Source organism: Dipodomys ordii, unplaced genomic scaffold, assembly GCF_000151885.1.
Source record: "Dipodomys ordii isolate 6190 unplaced genomic scaffold, Dord_2.0 Scaffold18, whole genome shotgun sequence".
In the NCBI taxonomy this organism is placed as follows: domain Eukaryota; kingdom Metazoa; phylum Chordata; class Mammalia; order Rodentia; family Heteromyidae; genus Dipodomys; species Dipodomys ordii.
The window spans coordinates 7,315,768-7,332,805 of NW_012267234.1; the positions used below are offsets into that span (position 1 = coordinate 7,315,768).

The window sequence follows — 17,038 nt, forward strand, 5'->3', positions numbered from 1 at the left end:
CAAGAATATTGCAGTTATTCCACTATATTCTATCTTTTGTGCTTACATTTGAGAAATCAGTTAGCAGTCTATAACTACTGCAAGGATCATCCATTGCTGCTTTTAAGATTTTCCAGTTTTATTTGGAGTTGAGGTGTGGCTCAACTGGTAGAGCACCTAACAAATGCAAAGTCCTGAGTTTGAACCCCAGTATAAGAAAGAAAGAAAAAGGGGCTGGGAAGTTGGCTCAGTGGTAGAGCCCTTGCCTTGCATGCATGAGGCCCTAGGTTCTATTCCTCAGCACCACATAAGCAAAATGAAAAAAAGCCAGAAGTGGTGCTGTGACTCAAGTGGTAGAGTGCTAGCCTTGAGCTGAAGAGCTGAGGGACAGTGCCCAGGCCCAGAGTTCAGGCCCCACGACCAGACCCAAAAATAAAAAAGAAAGAAAGAAAAGGCCGGGTGCTGGTGGCTCACGCCTGTAATCCTAGCTACTCAGGAGGCTAAAATGAGCATCATGGTTCAAAGCCATCCCAGGCAGGAAACTCCATGAGACTCTTATCGCCAATAAATCACTAGAAAACCGCAAGTAGCGCTATTGTTCAAGTGGTAGATTGCTCACCTTGAGCTGAAGAACGCAGGGACAGCACCCAAGCCCAGAGTTCAAGCCCCATGACTGAAAGAGAGAAAGAAAGAAAGAAAGAAAGAAAGAAAGAAAGAAAGAAAGAAAGAAAGAAAGAAAGAGAAAGAAAGAAAGAAAGAAAGAAAGAAGAAAGGAAAGAAAGAAAGGAAGGAAGGAAGGAAGGAAGAAAGAAAGAAAAAAGGAAGGAGGAAGGAAAGAAAAGAGGAGCTGGGAATGTAGCTTAATGGTAGTGTTTGCCTAGCATACATGAAGCCCTGGGTTTGATTCCTCAGTACCACATAAACAGAAAATGTTGGAGTGGTGCTGTGGCTCAAGTGGTAGAGTGCTAGCTTTGAGAAAAAACAGCTCAGGCACAGCACTGAGGCCCTGAGTTCAAGCCCCAGGACTGGCAAAAAGAAAGAAAGAATAGAAAAGAAAATGAAAAGGAAAGGGAAAAAAGAAAAAGGGGGAGGGAGGGAGGAAGGAAGGAAGAAAGGAAGGAGGAAAGAAAGAAGAAAGAAAAGAGAAAATATCTTCAACAGGAGAAGTCTAAATTATCTGTTGTTCTTGAAATAGAAATCCCTTGTCATCAAGAGTAAAGCAGACTTAATGTTATTGCAAGTAGTCTAAAAAGAAATCAGAGACCAACTATTCTCTATAGACTCCATGCATAAAATCACAACTACCATCATATGAAGGTATACTAAATATCTGGAAACTACCATTTGAGGAGGAAATTCCTAGGGAATTTGTCTGAAAAGAAATTTATCTTCAGAGTGTTACAGGCTCTTTCTTGTTTACCCAAACATCTCATACGTTTTGGTATCTGTGAAAGACCCTTCATCACTTTATGATACCATTTGTCAAATTAGTAATTGCCTTTCTCAGAGGTACCCCAGCTGAACCAAGAGGAATCCTCATGATGTTTTGTTTTGTTTTCCTTTGGTGGAGACAGAATTCAAACGCTACTCACCTTGTCAGTGCACAGTCCGATCCCCAGAGAAGATGAGCAGGGATGGGTACCGGGTATCCTTTTTGGACAGCAAGAGTTCAGTTTCTTCTCCAGAAAAGGACTTGTTAGGAACACCTGATACCTACCAACTTCCCCATGATGACTCACTGAGTAAACGTCTAGATGTGGGTGACTCCAGCCAGATCCATCCTTATCAGATACCTTCCAATGTCGGTCTGGAAAATTATGATGGTCATTATTCTCAAACTCTACCCCTGCACGGAAGTCATGGTAAAAGGCCCCAGAGAAGCAAGAACTTCCGAGAGTATAACATAAAGCCTTCAAATGACATAAAAGCTGCCACATCCCATCCCTGTGGAGATTTACTGATGTCTTTGTCAAACCCAGACTCCAGCACCGGAAGGCTTTTGAAGCTTAGTTCAGGTAATAGCTTCTTTTTAGTTCATATGGCTTTGTTATAGGCATGAAGATAGAAGGTATAACTGGAAATTTTGATATTGGCATTTCTTAAATTTTACGAGCAATTGGGATGGGAAGGGGAAACAAAGGAGGAGGCTACAATGCTTGATAAGAAATGTACTCATTATCTTGCCCATGTAATTGTAACCCCTCTGTTCAGTATTTTCACAATAAAAAAAAATTACGAGCATTTAAAAAATTGTATTTCAGGGTCACCAGAGGTCCATGGAACTTCTAAACCTCTTCAGGGTATGAGTTTAGCATGACAAATATGTGAGAGAAAATGCGTAGGATGGTGAGCTTCATCACTCTGTCATTTTAGTTGAGTAGCCTTCCGAAGACCTATGTGTAGCAGCATCTAGTCTTCTCTCTGGCCATAGTCACTGCTATTCTGAGTTATTTAAAAAAAAATGCTTATTTCAGGATAAGGATGAAGATTATTCTTCAACTACTTATTAATTTAGCCAGTAAAATTCACTAAACATCTGTTATGTGCAGAGATTTTTTTTAGCTCTAGATAATGTAGCAAAATAAAAAAGCCCCATGTATATGTTAACATAAATGTTTCAAACGTCTCTACGTTCGTGGAACTTACATGTTAATAAAGTAAGACAGATGATAAGCAAGTTAACATATGAACATGTCAGGTGATGTTAAGGTCTGGGATGAAAAATAAGTGTATAGAAAATAATAAGAACAAAGTGGTATTTAAATTAAATGATCCAGGGCATCATAAAAGTAAAGATTTGAGGGACAAGTCTGGTGGGTGGCAAATGTCACCTGGTACTAAAGAAAAATGTAGACTTGAATGAAGTTGAAAGTATTGTTATGTGGATACGTAGGGTTTGAACTTTCTAAATCGCATACAAGTGCAGTTTTTGAGGCTGGAACATGCTTAGTATGTTCAGGGGGCGTCAAGGAACCCCACCTGAGTACAGTGAATATACTGAAGGGTATAGAGGAAGTTAGAGAAGATGACTAGCCTTTTTTTCTGGATTAGGCTATAAGTTGTAGAAGCAGAAGAGTAATCTTCCTTAAGAATCACTGGAAAAATTAAATTAAATTAAATTTAAAAAAAAAAAGAATCACTGGATTAGCCAGGCACCAGTGGCTCACGCCTATAATTCTAGCTACTCAGTAAGCTGAAATCTGAGGATCATGGTTCAAAGCCAACCCCCAGCAGGAAAGTCTGTGAGACTCTTATCTCCAATTAACCACAAGAAACCGGAAGTGGCACTGCGGCTCAAGTGGTAGAGTGCTAGCTTGAGCTGAGGAGCTTGGGGATAGGGCCCAAACCCAGAGTTCAAGCTTCACCACCAAAGAAGAAGTTGGCTGTGAGCAAGCACTGGTAATCCTAGTTACTCAGGAGACTGAGGATTGGGGTTTGAAGCCAAGGCAGGAAAGTCTCCAATTAACCACAAAAAAAGCCACAAGGGGAGCCAGAGTTGTGGCTCAAGTGGTAGAATACTAGACTTTAACAAAAAACAAACAAACAAAAAGCTCAGGAATAGAGGCCAAGCCCTGAATTCAGCTCTAGGACCAGCACACACAGACACAGACACAGACAGACACACACAGACACAGACACACACACACACACACACACACACACACAGAGTATAGATTACATTAAAACTGAGACTGGATTAAAATCTCACCTAGAGAGTGAATATAGATAAGAAAGAGACCTGAGGACTGGACCTGAGCCATCCAAGAATTTGAAAGGTGATACAGCACACAGAGTGCAAAAGAAGCAACCTGTAAAAGGGTGCTGCCTCAAAGCCAAGTGTGAAGTGTTTCAGGAGGAGACAGCGTTAGTGCTGTGTCAGATCTCTGGGAGGAGTCAGGACTGGGGAGTGGCCGTGCTGGTTGGCAATACCAACGATATTAGCAAACAGCCTCGGGAGATATGTGGAAATAAAAGCTTCATTGAGATGAGTTCAAGAAAAACTTGTAAGTATAGCAATAGAGTTACTGAACATACACAAACCCTTCAAGGAGTTTCAGCAGGAGCAGAGAAATGGAGCTGGAAGGAGGGCTGAGGGCCTGAGAGGCTGATAGAAATGCTCTATGAGAGAATATTGAAAATGGATGCAGCAGAGAATGCAGACAATTATGAGGAAAAATAACAATATCCTTGAGTAGAGAAGAAGAGATGGAATGTATCCCATCAATGGAGAATAGCCGTAGATGAAGCACTGACAGTTCATCTGTTCAATTGAGGAGGCAGAGAAGTTATGGTTACAAATTTACAATTGAGTTGATAGCTTCAGTAGTGGGATCCAGTAAGCTCTGTGTGTGTGTGTGTGTGTGTGTGTGTGTGTGTGTGTGCGCGCACGCGCGCCAGTCAGCACTAGGGCTTGAATTCAAGGCCTTGAGATCTCACTTGGCTTCATCAGCCATAGCTGGTGTTCTACCACTTGAGCCATACCTCCCAATCAGTTGGAGATGTGTTTCTTGGCTTTATCTGCCTGCGTTGGTTTCATATTTTTTCACTCATCAGATCTCAGCCTGCTGAGTAGCTAGGATTATAGGCAGGAGCCACCAGCACCCAGCTTCCAGTGGATAATTTATTTGTTTATTTTCCTGGTACTGTGGTTTGAACTCAGTACCTCCTGCCAGAGCCAGCTTCAAACCACAATCCTCAGATATCAGCCTCCTGAGTGGGTAGGATTAATTACAGGTACCAGCACTTGGCTATTAGTAGTAGTAGTGGTAGTATTTTGATTGCCTATGTTTTCTCAGAGAAAATAAGGTCAGCATCCGAGAAGGAAGGAAGGAAGATTAGTGCTGGAACTTGAAGAAAAAAAGAGATGTAAAAGTATCTTCTCAAGATAGAGAAGAGTGACTCATATATTAAAAAAAAAAAAAAAAAAAGTGCAGTACTAAGGGTCCAGACAAGTTAGTGAAAAAGGTCAGGACAGAGGCCTATTGAATCCAGTGTAGTAGTACACATCTAGAATCCCGGCTTCACAGGATCCCAGTCTGAGATTCATCCTGGTTAAAAAGAGAATAAGATCTTATCGGAAAAACAACCAAGGCAAAACAAAAGAGCTAAGGGTATGACCTCAAGTAGTTGAGTACCTGCCTACTAAGGCCAGGATCTGAGTTCAAATTCTAACACTGCCAAAAACAAAAACAGTCTCATTCTGCTGCTGTGGGCTAGGCTTAGCGTATGTGGACATCTGGATGTAACCAGAGTTGAGTTTTTTCCAGGTAGAAGGAGAGCAAGTTTCCAAGAGTTGAGATATGCTGGGGAGTAGTTATTATTATTTGGACTCCACATTAAATACTGATGGGTGTGAGACAGGTACTGGGAAGCTGAAAGGCAAGTTCATTTCCTGATTTATTTTCCTCCCCAGATCTGTATGCCGCCACCCATTTCAACAGTGACCCTGCTCTGCTGGTCAGTGTTGAGCACCAATTATCCAGCAGCCTCAGTGATTTAACACCAGCACATGGTTCTTTCCCAAATAACCCTGTCCTGGGAAATGCTCCTAGAACACTGCTGTTGCCTCCTGGGACGTCAGAAGACAGAGATATTCTGGCCAGGAGGTCATTAAGCCCAACAAGGAGAGGATTCAAGCGGAAGGACAATATTTTTGCCAACCTGAATCCGAAGCATGGTTTCCAAGATGCTACAGGCATGGAGGCAAGTGTTGGCTTGTTTGGGAATGTACAAGAAACACATAGGCTCCACCACCAGCATGGGGTTCTGTTGGGAATCACGGTAATTCTGACCAAGAGGCTGAGAGATTTTTTAGAGGCTAAACTCCCAGGCTAAAATCTGTGATTCTTTCTACCCTTGGGAAAGTCACATGCCCACTTCATACCCACTGCCCTGCAAAGGATCTGTCCTGATCTACTTCCAGAGCTAAAGATGGTAGGGAAGCACTTTGGTATTAAGAGTTTTTCTCTTTTTAGTTTTGAAGTACTTTGGTAACAAAAGTTTTTAGCAAGGGAAAGAAATGAGGAAGTTGCTGGCTAGCTGAAGATCTCTGAAACATGGATGGCTTTAAATAATCTCATTGGATATATACTTTTTTTTTCCAGCCACAAGTGATTAACTTAAAATAGTTCCTATAAAAACATTTCTTTGTGCTAAGCACTGGTGACTCATTCCTAGCTACTCTGGAGGCTGAGATCTGAGGATCAAAGTTCAAAGCCAGCCTCAAGCAGGAAAGTCTATGAGACTCTAATTAACCACAAAAAGCCAGAAAAAGAGCAATAGTTTAAGTGGTACACTACAAGCCTTAACCAGAAAAAAAGCCAAGTGAGAACACAAGTCTCTGAGTTCAAGTCTCACTACTGGCATCAGAAAAGGATAAATTAACTTTCTTTAAAAAAAAAAAAAAAGGTGGGGGGCAGACACCAGTGGCTCACGCCTGTAATCCTAGCTACGCAGGAGGCTGAGATCTGAGGTTCATGGTTCAAAGCCAACCCAGGCAGCAAAGTCCTTGAGAGTCTTATCTCCAATTAACCACCAGAAAACCAGAAACGGTGCTGTGGCTCAAGTGGTAGAGTGCTCTCCTTGAGCTGAAGAGCTCAGGGATAGCGCCCAGGCCCAAAGGTCAAGCCCCATGACTGACAAAAAAATAAAAAAGCATTGCTTTACTTTGCTTTCTAGAAATTCAAACAATTCTCCCTCCCCCCCCAAAAAAAGTAAGTAGCAGCAAGGAGATAAATTAGTTAGATTATTCAGGGAACTTTTTAGCTAAAGGATGGTGCAGAGAATTAATGCAAAATTAAGAGTGAGGGGCTGGGAAGGTGGCTCAGTGGTAGAGCGCTTGCCTTGAATGCCTGAGGCCCTGGGTTCGATTCCTCAGCACCACATAAGCAAAAAGAAAAAAGCCGGAAGTGGCGCTGTGGCTCAAGTGGTAGAGCGCTAGCCTTGAGCTGAAGAGCTGAGGGACAGTGCCCAGGCCCAGAGTTCAGGCCCCACAACTGGACCCAAAAAAAAACAAACAAACAAAATTAAGAGTGAGTCCCACATATCTAATTCATTGTAAATAAAGTCTCTTGGGCTTTTCTGCCAGGCTGACTTTGAACCATGATCCTCAAATGTCAGCTTTCTGAGTAGTTAGGATTACAGGCATATGCTACCAGCACCCAGTTTATGTTGGGTATTTTCACGATAGGGACTTGCTTAATGCCTGATCTAGCCTGCACTGTGATCCTCCTATTTGTACTTTCTTTGTTGCTGGTATGATAGGCATGAACCACTGTTTTCAGCCTTGGTCTGGATGGAGTTTTAGAGACTTTTATGCCCAGGCTGACCTCAAACCTCAGTTCCCCAATTTCTACCTCTCAAAAAGGTAGGATTACAGGCTTGAGCCACCACACCAAGCTTTGTGTTTTTGTTTTTGATTCTTAATACTTCAGCTTCAGTTTTTATAACTTTGGAGATGGTTATAATTTCCATGCACCAAAGGGGGCGGTCTTGTAATACTTTCTATAACTTTTTATCTCTCTCTTCTCCCCCTCCCCCCTACCATTTCAGCCTATTTTATCAAACAAAATCACTGTGTGTGAGTGCATTTAGGGTAGAGACAGACCAATCAGGATATTTGGGATGCCATATTAGTAGGATTGTCTACAGACTTTTTTTCATATTTATTTCATTTTATATTGCTAAAATGTCAATGCATTTTCTGGACTACCTTTAAAACTCTCATCTCTTTATTATCAGATACTGGGTTTCTTTTACATGGAAAGCTTTCAAAGACCTATCTGAATATAAATATAAAAAGACAACCTTTTTTTGGTTGGGATTAGTTACCTGTAAGTAGAACCCAGGGACTTGTACATGCTAGGCAAGTCATCTACCACTATGCTGAATATATCTGGAGTCTCTGATTATAAATATAAAAGGGCATCGGTGGCTCATGCCTGTAATCCTAGCTACTCAGGAGGCTGAGATCTGAGGATCATGGTTCAAAGCCAGTCCGGGCAGGAAAGTCTGTGAGGCTCTTATCTCCAATAAACCACTCTGAAAACCTGAAGTGGTGCTGTGTCTCAAGTGGTAGAGCACTAGCCTTAAACTGAAGAGTTCAGGGACAGCACCCAGGCCCACAGTTCAAGCCCCATGACCGACAAAAAACAAAAAAAAGTAATATGCCACAAGCCAGAAAGCTTCTGAAAAGAAAATCTGTCATTCCAGCTCTGCATATTAGCACAAATAGGAGGATCAAAGTCCTGGACAAAAACCTTATCCAAAAGGGGGCGGGGGAGAGAACACTTAGTTTTATTTTTAACTCAAGAAAAAAGGGAAGCCAGGCACAGATGGCACACACCTGTAATCCTACCTACTCAGGAGGCTGAGATGTGAAGATCATGGTTCAAAGCCAGCTGGAGCAGGAAAGTCCATGAGACTCTTATCCTCCAATAAACCACCAGAAAACTGGAAGTGGCTGTGGCTCAAGTGGTAAAGCCTTGAGCTGAATTGCTGAGGGACAGTGCTCAGGCCCAAAGTTCAAGGCCCACAACGGACAAAAAAATAAGGGCTAGGGGTATGGTCATACCCCTACCTGCCTAGAGTGCCTGCCTAGTAAGTGAAAATCCATGAGTTTAAACTCCAGTCCCATGAAAAAAATTACAGGATATTTATGTTTATTATATAACATATTAAAAGATTATTGTGAATTAGAACATCTTATTACTCTCAATTTTCCTTATTTATTTATTTTTTTTTTGGTGTCAATGTTAGGGCTTGAACTCAGGGCCTGGGTGATATCCCTTAGTTTTTTTTGCAAAGGCTTTTACTCTCCATCTTGAGCCATAGTTTCAGGTCTGGCTTTTTAGTGGGTAATTGGAAATAAGAGTCTCTGAGATTTGTCTGCTGGGCAGGCTTTGAAACATGATTCTTAGATCTCAGCCTCCTGAGTCGCTAGGATTACAGGCATGAGACCCTGGCACCAGGACTTCAGTTTTACTTTATAATTTTTAAGTGTTCTCTAGTTTCATCTTTCTATATTACATAATATATTGAAAAATAATGTTAGTGTTGATGCATTCTTATTGTTATTATATTCTGAGAATCCCTATAGAAAATAATAATAGGAGATACTATTACCTTTGAACTTGTCCTTGAATATCTTAAATGTTTGCCTTGGACATAAATAGTGCATTATTCAAATTAAAACTGAAAGATGAAACCTTTCTTTTAAAAAAAATTAATGTTTTAAATGTCTGGAATCTTACTTCCCTTATTGTGTAAGAATGACAAATGGTTGGAGGGTTTTGCTTTTTTTTCTTGAGCCTCTCTCAAGTGACCTGGGCAGTTTGCATGGTTTGCCAGGAAACCACAGTCCCCCAATCTCTGCCAGAACCCCTCATGTGGCCACTGTCCTCAGACAGCTCCTGGAGCTTGTGGATAAGCACTGGAATGGCTCTGGTTCTCTCCTCCTCAACAAGAAATTTCTCGGTGAGTGTATGTCGTCTTGTGTCTGGGGAGGGTGGGACTTTGCTTCTGCTTAGTGCTCTGCTAAAAGCCACAGAGCTTCAACTTGCAAGGAAACTTTTTTTAAAGACACCATGGTTAAAAAGTTGGCATTTTTCTTACATTTATATTTTCTTTTTAAAATGAGCACTCTTTCTGCTTGTTATTGAGCAATTGTTTTGTTCCTCCTTTAAGAGTGTATGATATGTGTATGTACACATATGCATGTGTGTGGGTGTGGGTGTAGTCTTTGGTAACATATAGAATGGCCAGATATGTATAATAGTGATCATACTAATAATTACAAAAAGATTTTATGCCGGGCGCCGGTGGCTCACGCCTGTAATCCTAGCTACTCAGGAGGCTAAGCTCTGAGGATCAAGGTTCAAAGCCAGCCCAGGTGGGAAAGCTTGTGAGACTCTTATCTCCAGGAAACCACTAAGAAAACACTGTGGCTCAAGTGGTAGAGTGCTAGCCTTGAGCTGAAGAGCTGAGGGACAGCACCCAGGCCCAGAGTTCAAGCCCCATGACCGACCGAAAAAAAAAAAAAAGATTTAATCTCCTTGAGAGATACATTAGTCAGTAATGAAAACAACAGAAATTAGGTCTGATTATTCCAGTTCTGAGATAACTATTATAATGTTACGATCTAAATTACTCAAGTAAATAAATGGCCTAGACTCTTTTGAGGGATTGTTTTGGATACATGGAGAAAAGATAGTTTTGCAAATGTTGGCTCCACGTGTTTATTTGTTGTTTAATGGGAGAAGAATTCAAAGAACTTTCACTTGTTAGCAAAATAAAGTTTAAGTAACAACTAAAAACTTTCAAGTTGTTTGTGCTGGGAATTTTTTAGTATTATTATTATTTCTAAGGGCTGAAGGTTTAGTTTAGCATTTGCCTAGCTGATATGAAACTCTGGGTTTGATTTCCCCAACACTGAAAAACTAAAATAGAGAAGTCACAGTCAATGACTTCCGTGTTGACTTACTGCTCCCTTTTTATAGGAAAATAGTGCTCTGTGGCCATTGAGTGACTCGGGAAGGCTTGTGCTTTCCTCCTCAGAGCAAGTGGGGTATTGCTTCTTATTCACACTAAGTACCTCTTACCAGTCACTTGCTAAATTCTTGGGGAAAAGAGATCATTAGATGATAGAGCCGGTAATTGTTGCCTAGGAATCCTGTGCCTTAGTTTTCAAGTTTGGCTGCTGTGCCCAACCTGAATTTTTGGCAGGTCCTGCCCGAGATTTGCTTCTGTCTTTGGTTGTTCCTGGTCCTCCTCAGCAGTGGGGTCGCACCCATCCTGAAGATGCCGGGAAAGCCTTCCGCAGGCGGGACAGTGACTCAAAGGAGGCTGGACAGCTGGTCCCTAGCGATGTGGTATGGCTCACTCACCCTTGTCTCTCCACTTTACTAGAAAAGGACAGAGACAGGTAATCATTACCTATACCTAGGAGGCAAAATATGGGACAGTCAGGCTGGACAGCTCAGGAACACAAAACTTGGCAGGATAGAGACGACTTGGAGGTTCTATAGGGATGACTCCTTTATTCTAATCCAAACCCCCAAAAAGGGGCTGGGAAGGTGGCTCAGTGGTAGAGTGCTTGCCTTGCATGCATGAGGCCCTGGGTTCGATTCCTCAGCACCACATAAGAAAAAAGACGGAAGTGGTGCTGTGGCTCAAGTGCTAGAGCGCCAGCCTTGAGCTGAAGAACTGAGGGACAGCGCCTAGACCCAGAGTTCAGGCCCCGTGACGGGACCAAAAAAAAACAAAACAAAACAACCCCAAAAAAAATCACAAAGGAAAGGGAGGGGGAAGTAAATGGCTGGGTGCTGGTGGCTCACATCTGTAATTCTAGCTACTTAGGAAGCTGAAATCTGAGGGTTGAAGTTCAAAACCAGTCCAGCAGCTGGGCGCCGGTGGCTCACACCTGTAACCCTAGCTATAGCTACTCAGGAAGCTGAGATCTGAGGATCACAGTTCAAAGCCAGCCCGGGCAGGAAAGAGACTCTTATCTCCAACAAACCACTCAGAAAACTGGAAGTGGCTCTGTGGCTCAAGTGGTAGAGAGCTAGCCTTGAGCTGAAGAGCTGAGGGACAGCGCCCAGAGTTCAAGCCCCATGACTGACAAAAAAAAAAAAAAGCCAGTCCAGCAGAAAAGTCTATGAGATTCTTATCTCCAAAAAAGCCACTGTGGAGGGCTGGGAAGGTGGCTCAGTGGTAGAGTGCTTGCCTTGCATGCATGAGGCCCTGGGTTCAATTCCTCAGCAGCACATAAGCAAAAAGAAAAAAGCCAGAAGTGGTGCTGTGGCTTAAGTGGTAGAGCGCTAGCCTTTAGCTGAAGAGCTGAGGGACAGTGCCCAGGCCCAGAGTTCAGGCCCCATGACCGGACCCAGAAAAAAAAAAAAAAGTCACAGTGGAGCTATGGCTCAAGTATTAGAGCACTAGCTGTGAGCACAAAAGCTAATGGACAGAACCCAGGCCCAAAGTTCAAGCACCAAGAGTAGTGCACACAGAGCAAGTAAGAAATGCATATGGTAGAGTAGATTCACACTGGTGACTCATGTCTATAATCCTAGTTATTCAGGAAGCTGAGATCTAAGAATCTCAATTCAAAGCCAGCCTAGGCAAGAAAGTTCATGAGAGTCTTACCTCCAATTAACTACCAGAAAACCAGAAGTAGACCTGTGGCTCAAGTGGTAGAGCACTAGCTTTGAGCAAAAAAGCTCAGGGACAGCACCCAGGCCCTGAGTTCAAGCCCCCAGCCTACAAAAAAAACCAAAAATGTTTTGTTTGGGTCCAGTCGTGGAGCCTGAACTCTGGGCCTGGGCGCTGTCCCTCAGCTCTTCAGCTCAAGGCGAGGGCTCTACCAGTTGAGCCACAGCACCACTTCCGGTTTTCTGGGTGGTTTATTGGAGATGAGAGTCTCATGAACTTTCCTGCCCGGGCTGACTTTGAACCTCGATCCCCAGATCGCAGCCTCCTGAGTAGCTAGGATTACAGGCGTGAGCCACTGGCGCCCGGGTAACCAAAAACAAATTTTTTTAAGTGCATAGTGTCATGCTCTTGAAGGAAGATTATGGTGTGGCCAGTAAGGGATGGCAGAGGCCTCAGAGATTGTCCTTTCTCCCTTCTAATGGAGCCAGGAAGTGAGATTAGAGGCCAGAGGCCAGGCTAGAGCATCAAGCTGCTGAATCTGAAAAAAACAAAACAAAAACAAAAAACAAAACTGATACTCCCAAGCTTCTGTCCTTTGTTAACATTTTACAGGATATTTAAACACCAAGTTCAGTTCTAGAAACTTTGAACATCTCAGAATTCCAGCCACCACCTGTTCAGCAAGAGTCGTGTGGATAATCCGCAGAAAGACCATGACTCCATATGATGAATTGGTTCACTGCACTTGAGCAGTGTCTACCAATGAACTGAAGTTGTAGCGAGAAAGTCCCACTGACGCTGACTTCAACAAGTTAGCATTAATTAGAGGGAGAGACTCTCAGTCTTCCTCTAAACACCTTCCTCAAGGTTTCAGATTCTTAATGTGGTGGTGTTTTGTTTTCTGATCTGAAGGAAAGTTTGAAACAAAAACTGGTCAGAGTGCTGGAGGAAAACCTCATTTTGTCAGAAAAAATTCAGCAGCTGGAGGAAGGTTCTGCCATCTCGATTGTGAGTGGGCACCAGTCCCATACACACGGTAAGTTCAGGAAGGTTCCTTATGGAACTTCCCAAAGTAACCTATTTAAGCAGCTTCAGTAGCCACAAGAGCTATGTTTGGCTTGCTCTCATTATTTTTCCTTGTGCATTAATGGAAACCATCAGCATGCTTTAGCTTTTTTATTTGTTTAGGGGAATACTGGGGATTGAACTTAGAGCCTTGTGCTTGCAAGGCAGGCATTCTACCATTTCACCCATGCCTCTAGCCTCTTTTTGCATTTTTTTTTGTCAGTCATAGGGCTTGAACTCTGGGCCTGGGCGCTGTCCCTCAGCTCTTCAGCTCAAGGCGAGCGCTCTACCACTTGAGCCACAGCACCACTTCCGGTTTTCTGAGTGGTTTATTGGAGATAAGAGTCTCACAGACTTCTGCCTGGGCTGGCTTTGAACTGTGATCCTCAGATCTCAACCTTCTGAGTAGCTAGGATTACAAGCATGAGCTACTGGCTCCTGGCTTTTTTGCATTTTTTAATGCTGGCCCTAGGGCTTGAACTCAGGTCCTGGGTCCTGTCCCTGAGCTTTTGTACTCAAGGTTGGTGCTCTACCACTTGAGCCATAGTCCTACTTCCAGCTTTTTGATGGTTAATTGCAACTTGCCTTATTTTGGTCTTTTTTTTTTTTTTTGTCGATCGTGGGGCCTAAACTCTGGGTCTGGGCGCTGTCCCTCAGCTCTTCAGCTCAAGGCTAGCACTCTACCACTTGAGCCGCAGCACCACTTCCGGCTTTTTCTGCTTATGTGGTGCCAAAGAATCAAACCCAGGGTCTCATGCATGCAAGGCAAGCACTCTACCACTGAGCCACCTTCCCAGCCCTTTATTTTGGTCTTTTATAGGTATTTTCCCCCCAGATCTGAGGACTGAACTCAGAGCCTTACAGTTGCCAGGCAAGTGCTCTTCCACTGAGCTAAATCCCCAACCCCTTTGATGGTTAATTGAAGAAATGAGTTTCATGGACTTTTCCACCCAGACTGGGTTCAAACCATGAATCTCAGACCTCAGCCTCCTAAGTAAAACTAGGATGACAGGCATGAGCCACCAGCACCATGCTTTTGGCATTATTTTTGAGGTCTGATCTTATTTATTCCCCAGCCAAATTGAGCTGTGAACATTCTGCGTGTTTCCCCTGTCTTTGGGAATGATAGGTATGTGCCACTGCAGTCAGACACTATGCTCCGCAGGAGCTGAGATAACAGGCCCAGGCCACAGTGCCCAGCCATTGGTTGAGATGGAATCCCTAGAATTCTTATGTACTGGCTGGCCTCAAACCCCAATCCTCCATCTCTACCTCCCAAGTAGTTAGGATGACAAGCTTAAGCCACCATGCCTGGCCTATTGCCATTATTTTGGAGAATAATATTTGTTTTTCTAGTTACAGCAGTAGAACATGTTCTCTATAGAAAATATAGCCACATGCCCTGGCACTGTTACTGATGTTTTTCTGTATTTTCTTCCAACTTATCCTCATACATATAGGTTTGACTCAAAACTAAAACTTGTGTCCTAATTTTTTTGTTGTTGTTGGATATGAGGCTTGAACTCTGGGCCTGGGCACTGTCCCTGAGCTCTTCAGCTCAAGGTGAGCGCTCTATCACTTGAACCACAGCACCACTTCTGGTATTCTGATGGTTCATTGGAGATGAGTCTCACGGACTTTCCTGCCTGGCTGACTTTGAACCATGATTCTCAGATCTCAGCCTGCTGAGTAGTTAGGATTACAGGCATGAGCCACTGGCACCCAGCCTGCCCTGATTTTTAATAATTTATGTACAACAAAATGCACATCTTAAGTTTGATCCTAGTCAAAATACAGCACATTTCCAGAAAGTTCCCTGGTACCCTCAGCAATCAGTGTCCCTGACTCTCCACACCCAGCAATCAGAGACATTCTAATATTATAAATATAATAGCATAGGCAGACACTCCCTGCAATTGCACCATGTTTAACTAATTGCTTTTAATTCTTTGTTATTATAAACAAAGCTTCCATTACTTGTATTGATAGTTAGATAAATATAATTATAGAGAGAATCTGAGTAATTCTAAAGAGTTTCCAAAGTAGAAGTCACTCCACAATGAAAATGCTTCTCTCAGATCATGTTTCTTCCCTTCTGATGGAGTTGAAAGTCCAAATGTTTATACTATCATAAATAATACCATAAATATCTATGCACAAACCTTTGTGTACATGTTAGACTATTTTCCTAGGAGATGTTCCTAGAAGTAGAATTAGTGTATCAAAAGCTATGGGCACTTGTGAGACATTTGTTCCACACTGCCAAATCACTCTCAAGAAAGGTGATTGTCTTTTACCCTCACAGTAGCAGTGTAAATACCTATTTACTCTATCACTGAGTAGTTTTTTTTTAATGTTTTTGTCATGTGACAAGTGAAAGATAGAACCCCATTTAAGTCTTGCTTTGCACTACTTTTAGGCCAGTATTTTAGATTATCTTCTATCAACGTTAAGCCTCTAGCTTAGCTTCCCTAATCAAATAACAGGCATCAGGATTGCTGTGAAGAACTTGATTTGGAAGCACTGAAGTCCATTGCTAAATCTCAGAGCTATCTGATATTCACAAGCTCAGTCTCCACTTGCCTATTCTGAAAAGGAGTAGGTATCTAGACATCCTTTCATCCCTCAGCCATGAGGCCTGGTATAGCATTTTGACTGCCATAACTCTTCCAGAATCTTGCTACTTAAAAACTGATCCACATTAGCCAGAATCCACCTTCCAGAATCTTGCTACTTAAAAACTGATCCACATTAGCCTCACCTGGGAGCTTGTTAGGCAAGTAGAATATTGAAGCTCTTCTCAGACTTACTTAATTGGCATCTATTTTTAACAAGATCCCTGATGATTGGTAGGCATATTAACTTTTCAGAAGCATTTTTCTAGAAGACTGGCTCTTTTGGGTCAGGTTCTTGTGCTTTTCTTACTTCATTATAGCAGGCATTGGTAGCATATTTACAGAGGTAGGTATGAATGTCTTAACCACAAATTCCTTGTCTGTAAGCCCCTTGTTGAGTTCTTACTTTGTACCTGACAGCGTTCTAGATATTTTCACAAACCACTCAGAGAAGGACATCCATTCACAAGCCAGAATGGAGAATGCAGAGGGCCTACTGTTTGCTGACTGCCTATGCTCAGCGAGGTCTTGTAGTCTCCCTGAATCCTCGTAGTGAAACTCAAAAAGATGAACTTACATGTACAATACTAAGTGCTTGAATTTTAATTCAACTTTGTTACTAAACCCCATTATTCTTGCCAATATAAGCTCCCACTAAAGGCAATCACCTGGGATCCTACTCACCTCTGGCTACTGTACCCTTTGTAGATGATCTTCTGCGCAAAAACCAACAGCTGACCATGCAGGTGACTTGCCTGAACCAAGAGCTTGCCCAGCTGAAAAAGCTAGAGGAGACAGTTGCCCTTCTTCATGAAAGTCAGAGGTAGGAGGAGGTCTGTCTCATTGGCTTCTAGAAGTACATGTTTACTTCTCTTTACCTCTTCTGCTTTGCTTGCAGAGTTAATATATTTCTTCATGTTAACAATAGTCTATGTGTATAAACCTCCTAAATCTGGCCAGGAAACTTCAAGGAGGCAAGGTGCTGCTTTTCAGTACTGCTTTTATACACCATGGACTTAAGCATCTTTACTGGCATTGGTGTGTTATAACACCTTGATTTTACAGGGTCTAACAGGACCTTTGGGTCAGGTAATTTTTTTTTTGGACACTTGTACCCCTAAACTCAGCCATCTGGCTCCTTTGGAAAATGTCTGCCAGCTAATGGTCATAGACGATGAATCGAGAACACTCAGAAGTGGGGAGTAAGAGGGAAAGAATCCAAACTATGCATC

General features: G+C 42.6%; 1 protein-coding gene across 1 annotated transcript in view; it reads left to right on the top strand.

Annotated features, from left to right (window-relative positions):
* Positions 1–17,038, top strand: part of Lrrc36 (leucine rich repeat containing 36) — a 41,784-nt gene that overhangs the window by 23,641 nt on the left and 1,105 nt on the right. The window contains exons 7-12 of the mRNA XM_013012659.1: positions 1,552–1,994; positions 5,393–5,688; positions 9,288–9,453; positions 10,702–10,847; positions 13,039–13,162; positions 16,515–16,629. Of these exons, the coding sequence (XP_012868113.1) occupies positions 1,552–1,994; positions 5,393–5,688; positions 9,288–9,453; positions 10,702–10,847; positions 13,039–13,162; positions 16,515–16,629 (1,290 nt within the window). The remainder of the gene's footprint in view (positions 1–1,551; positions 1,995–5,392; positions 5,689–9,287; positions 9,454–10,701; positions 10,848–13,038; positions 13,163–16,514; positions 16,630–17,038) is intronic.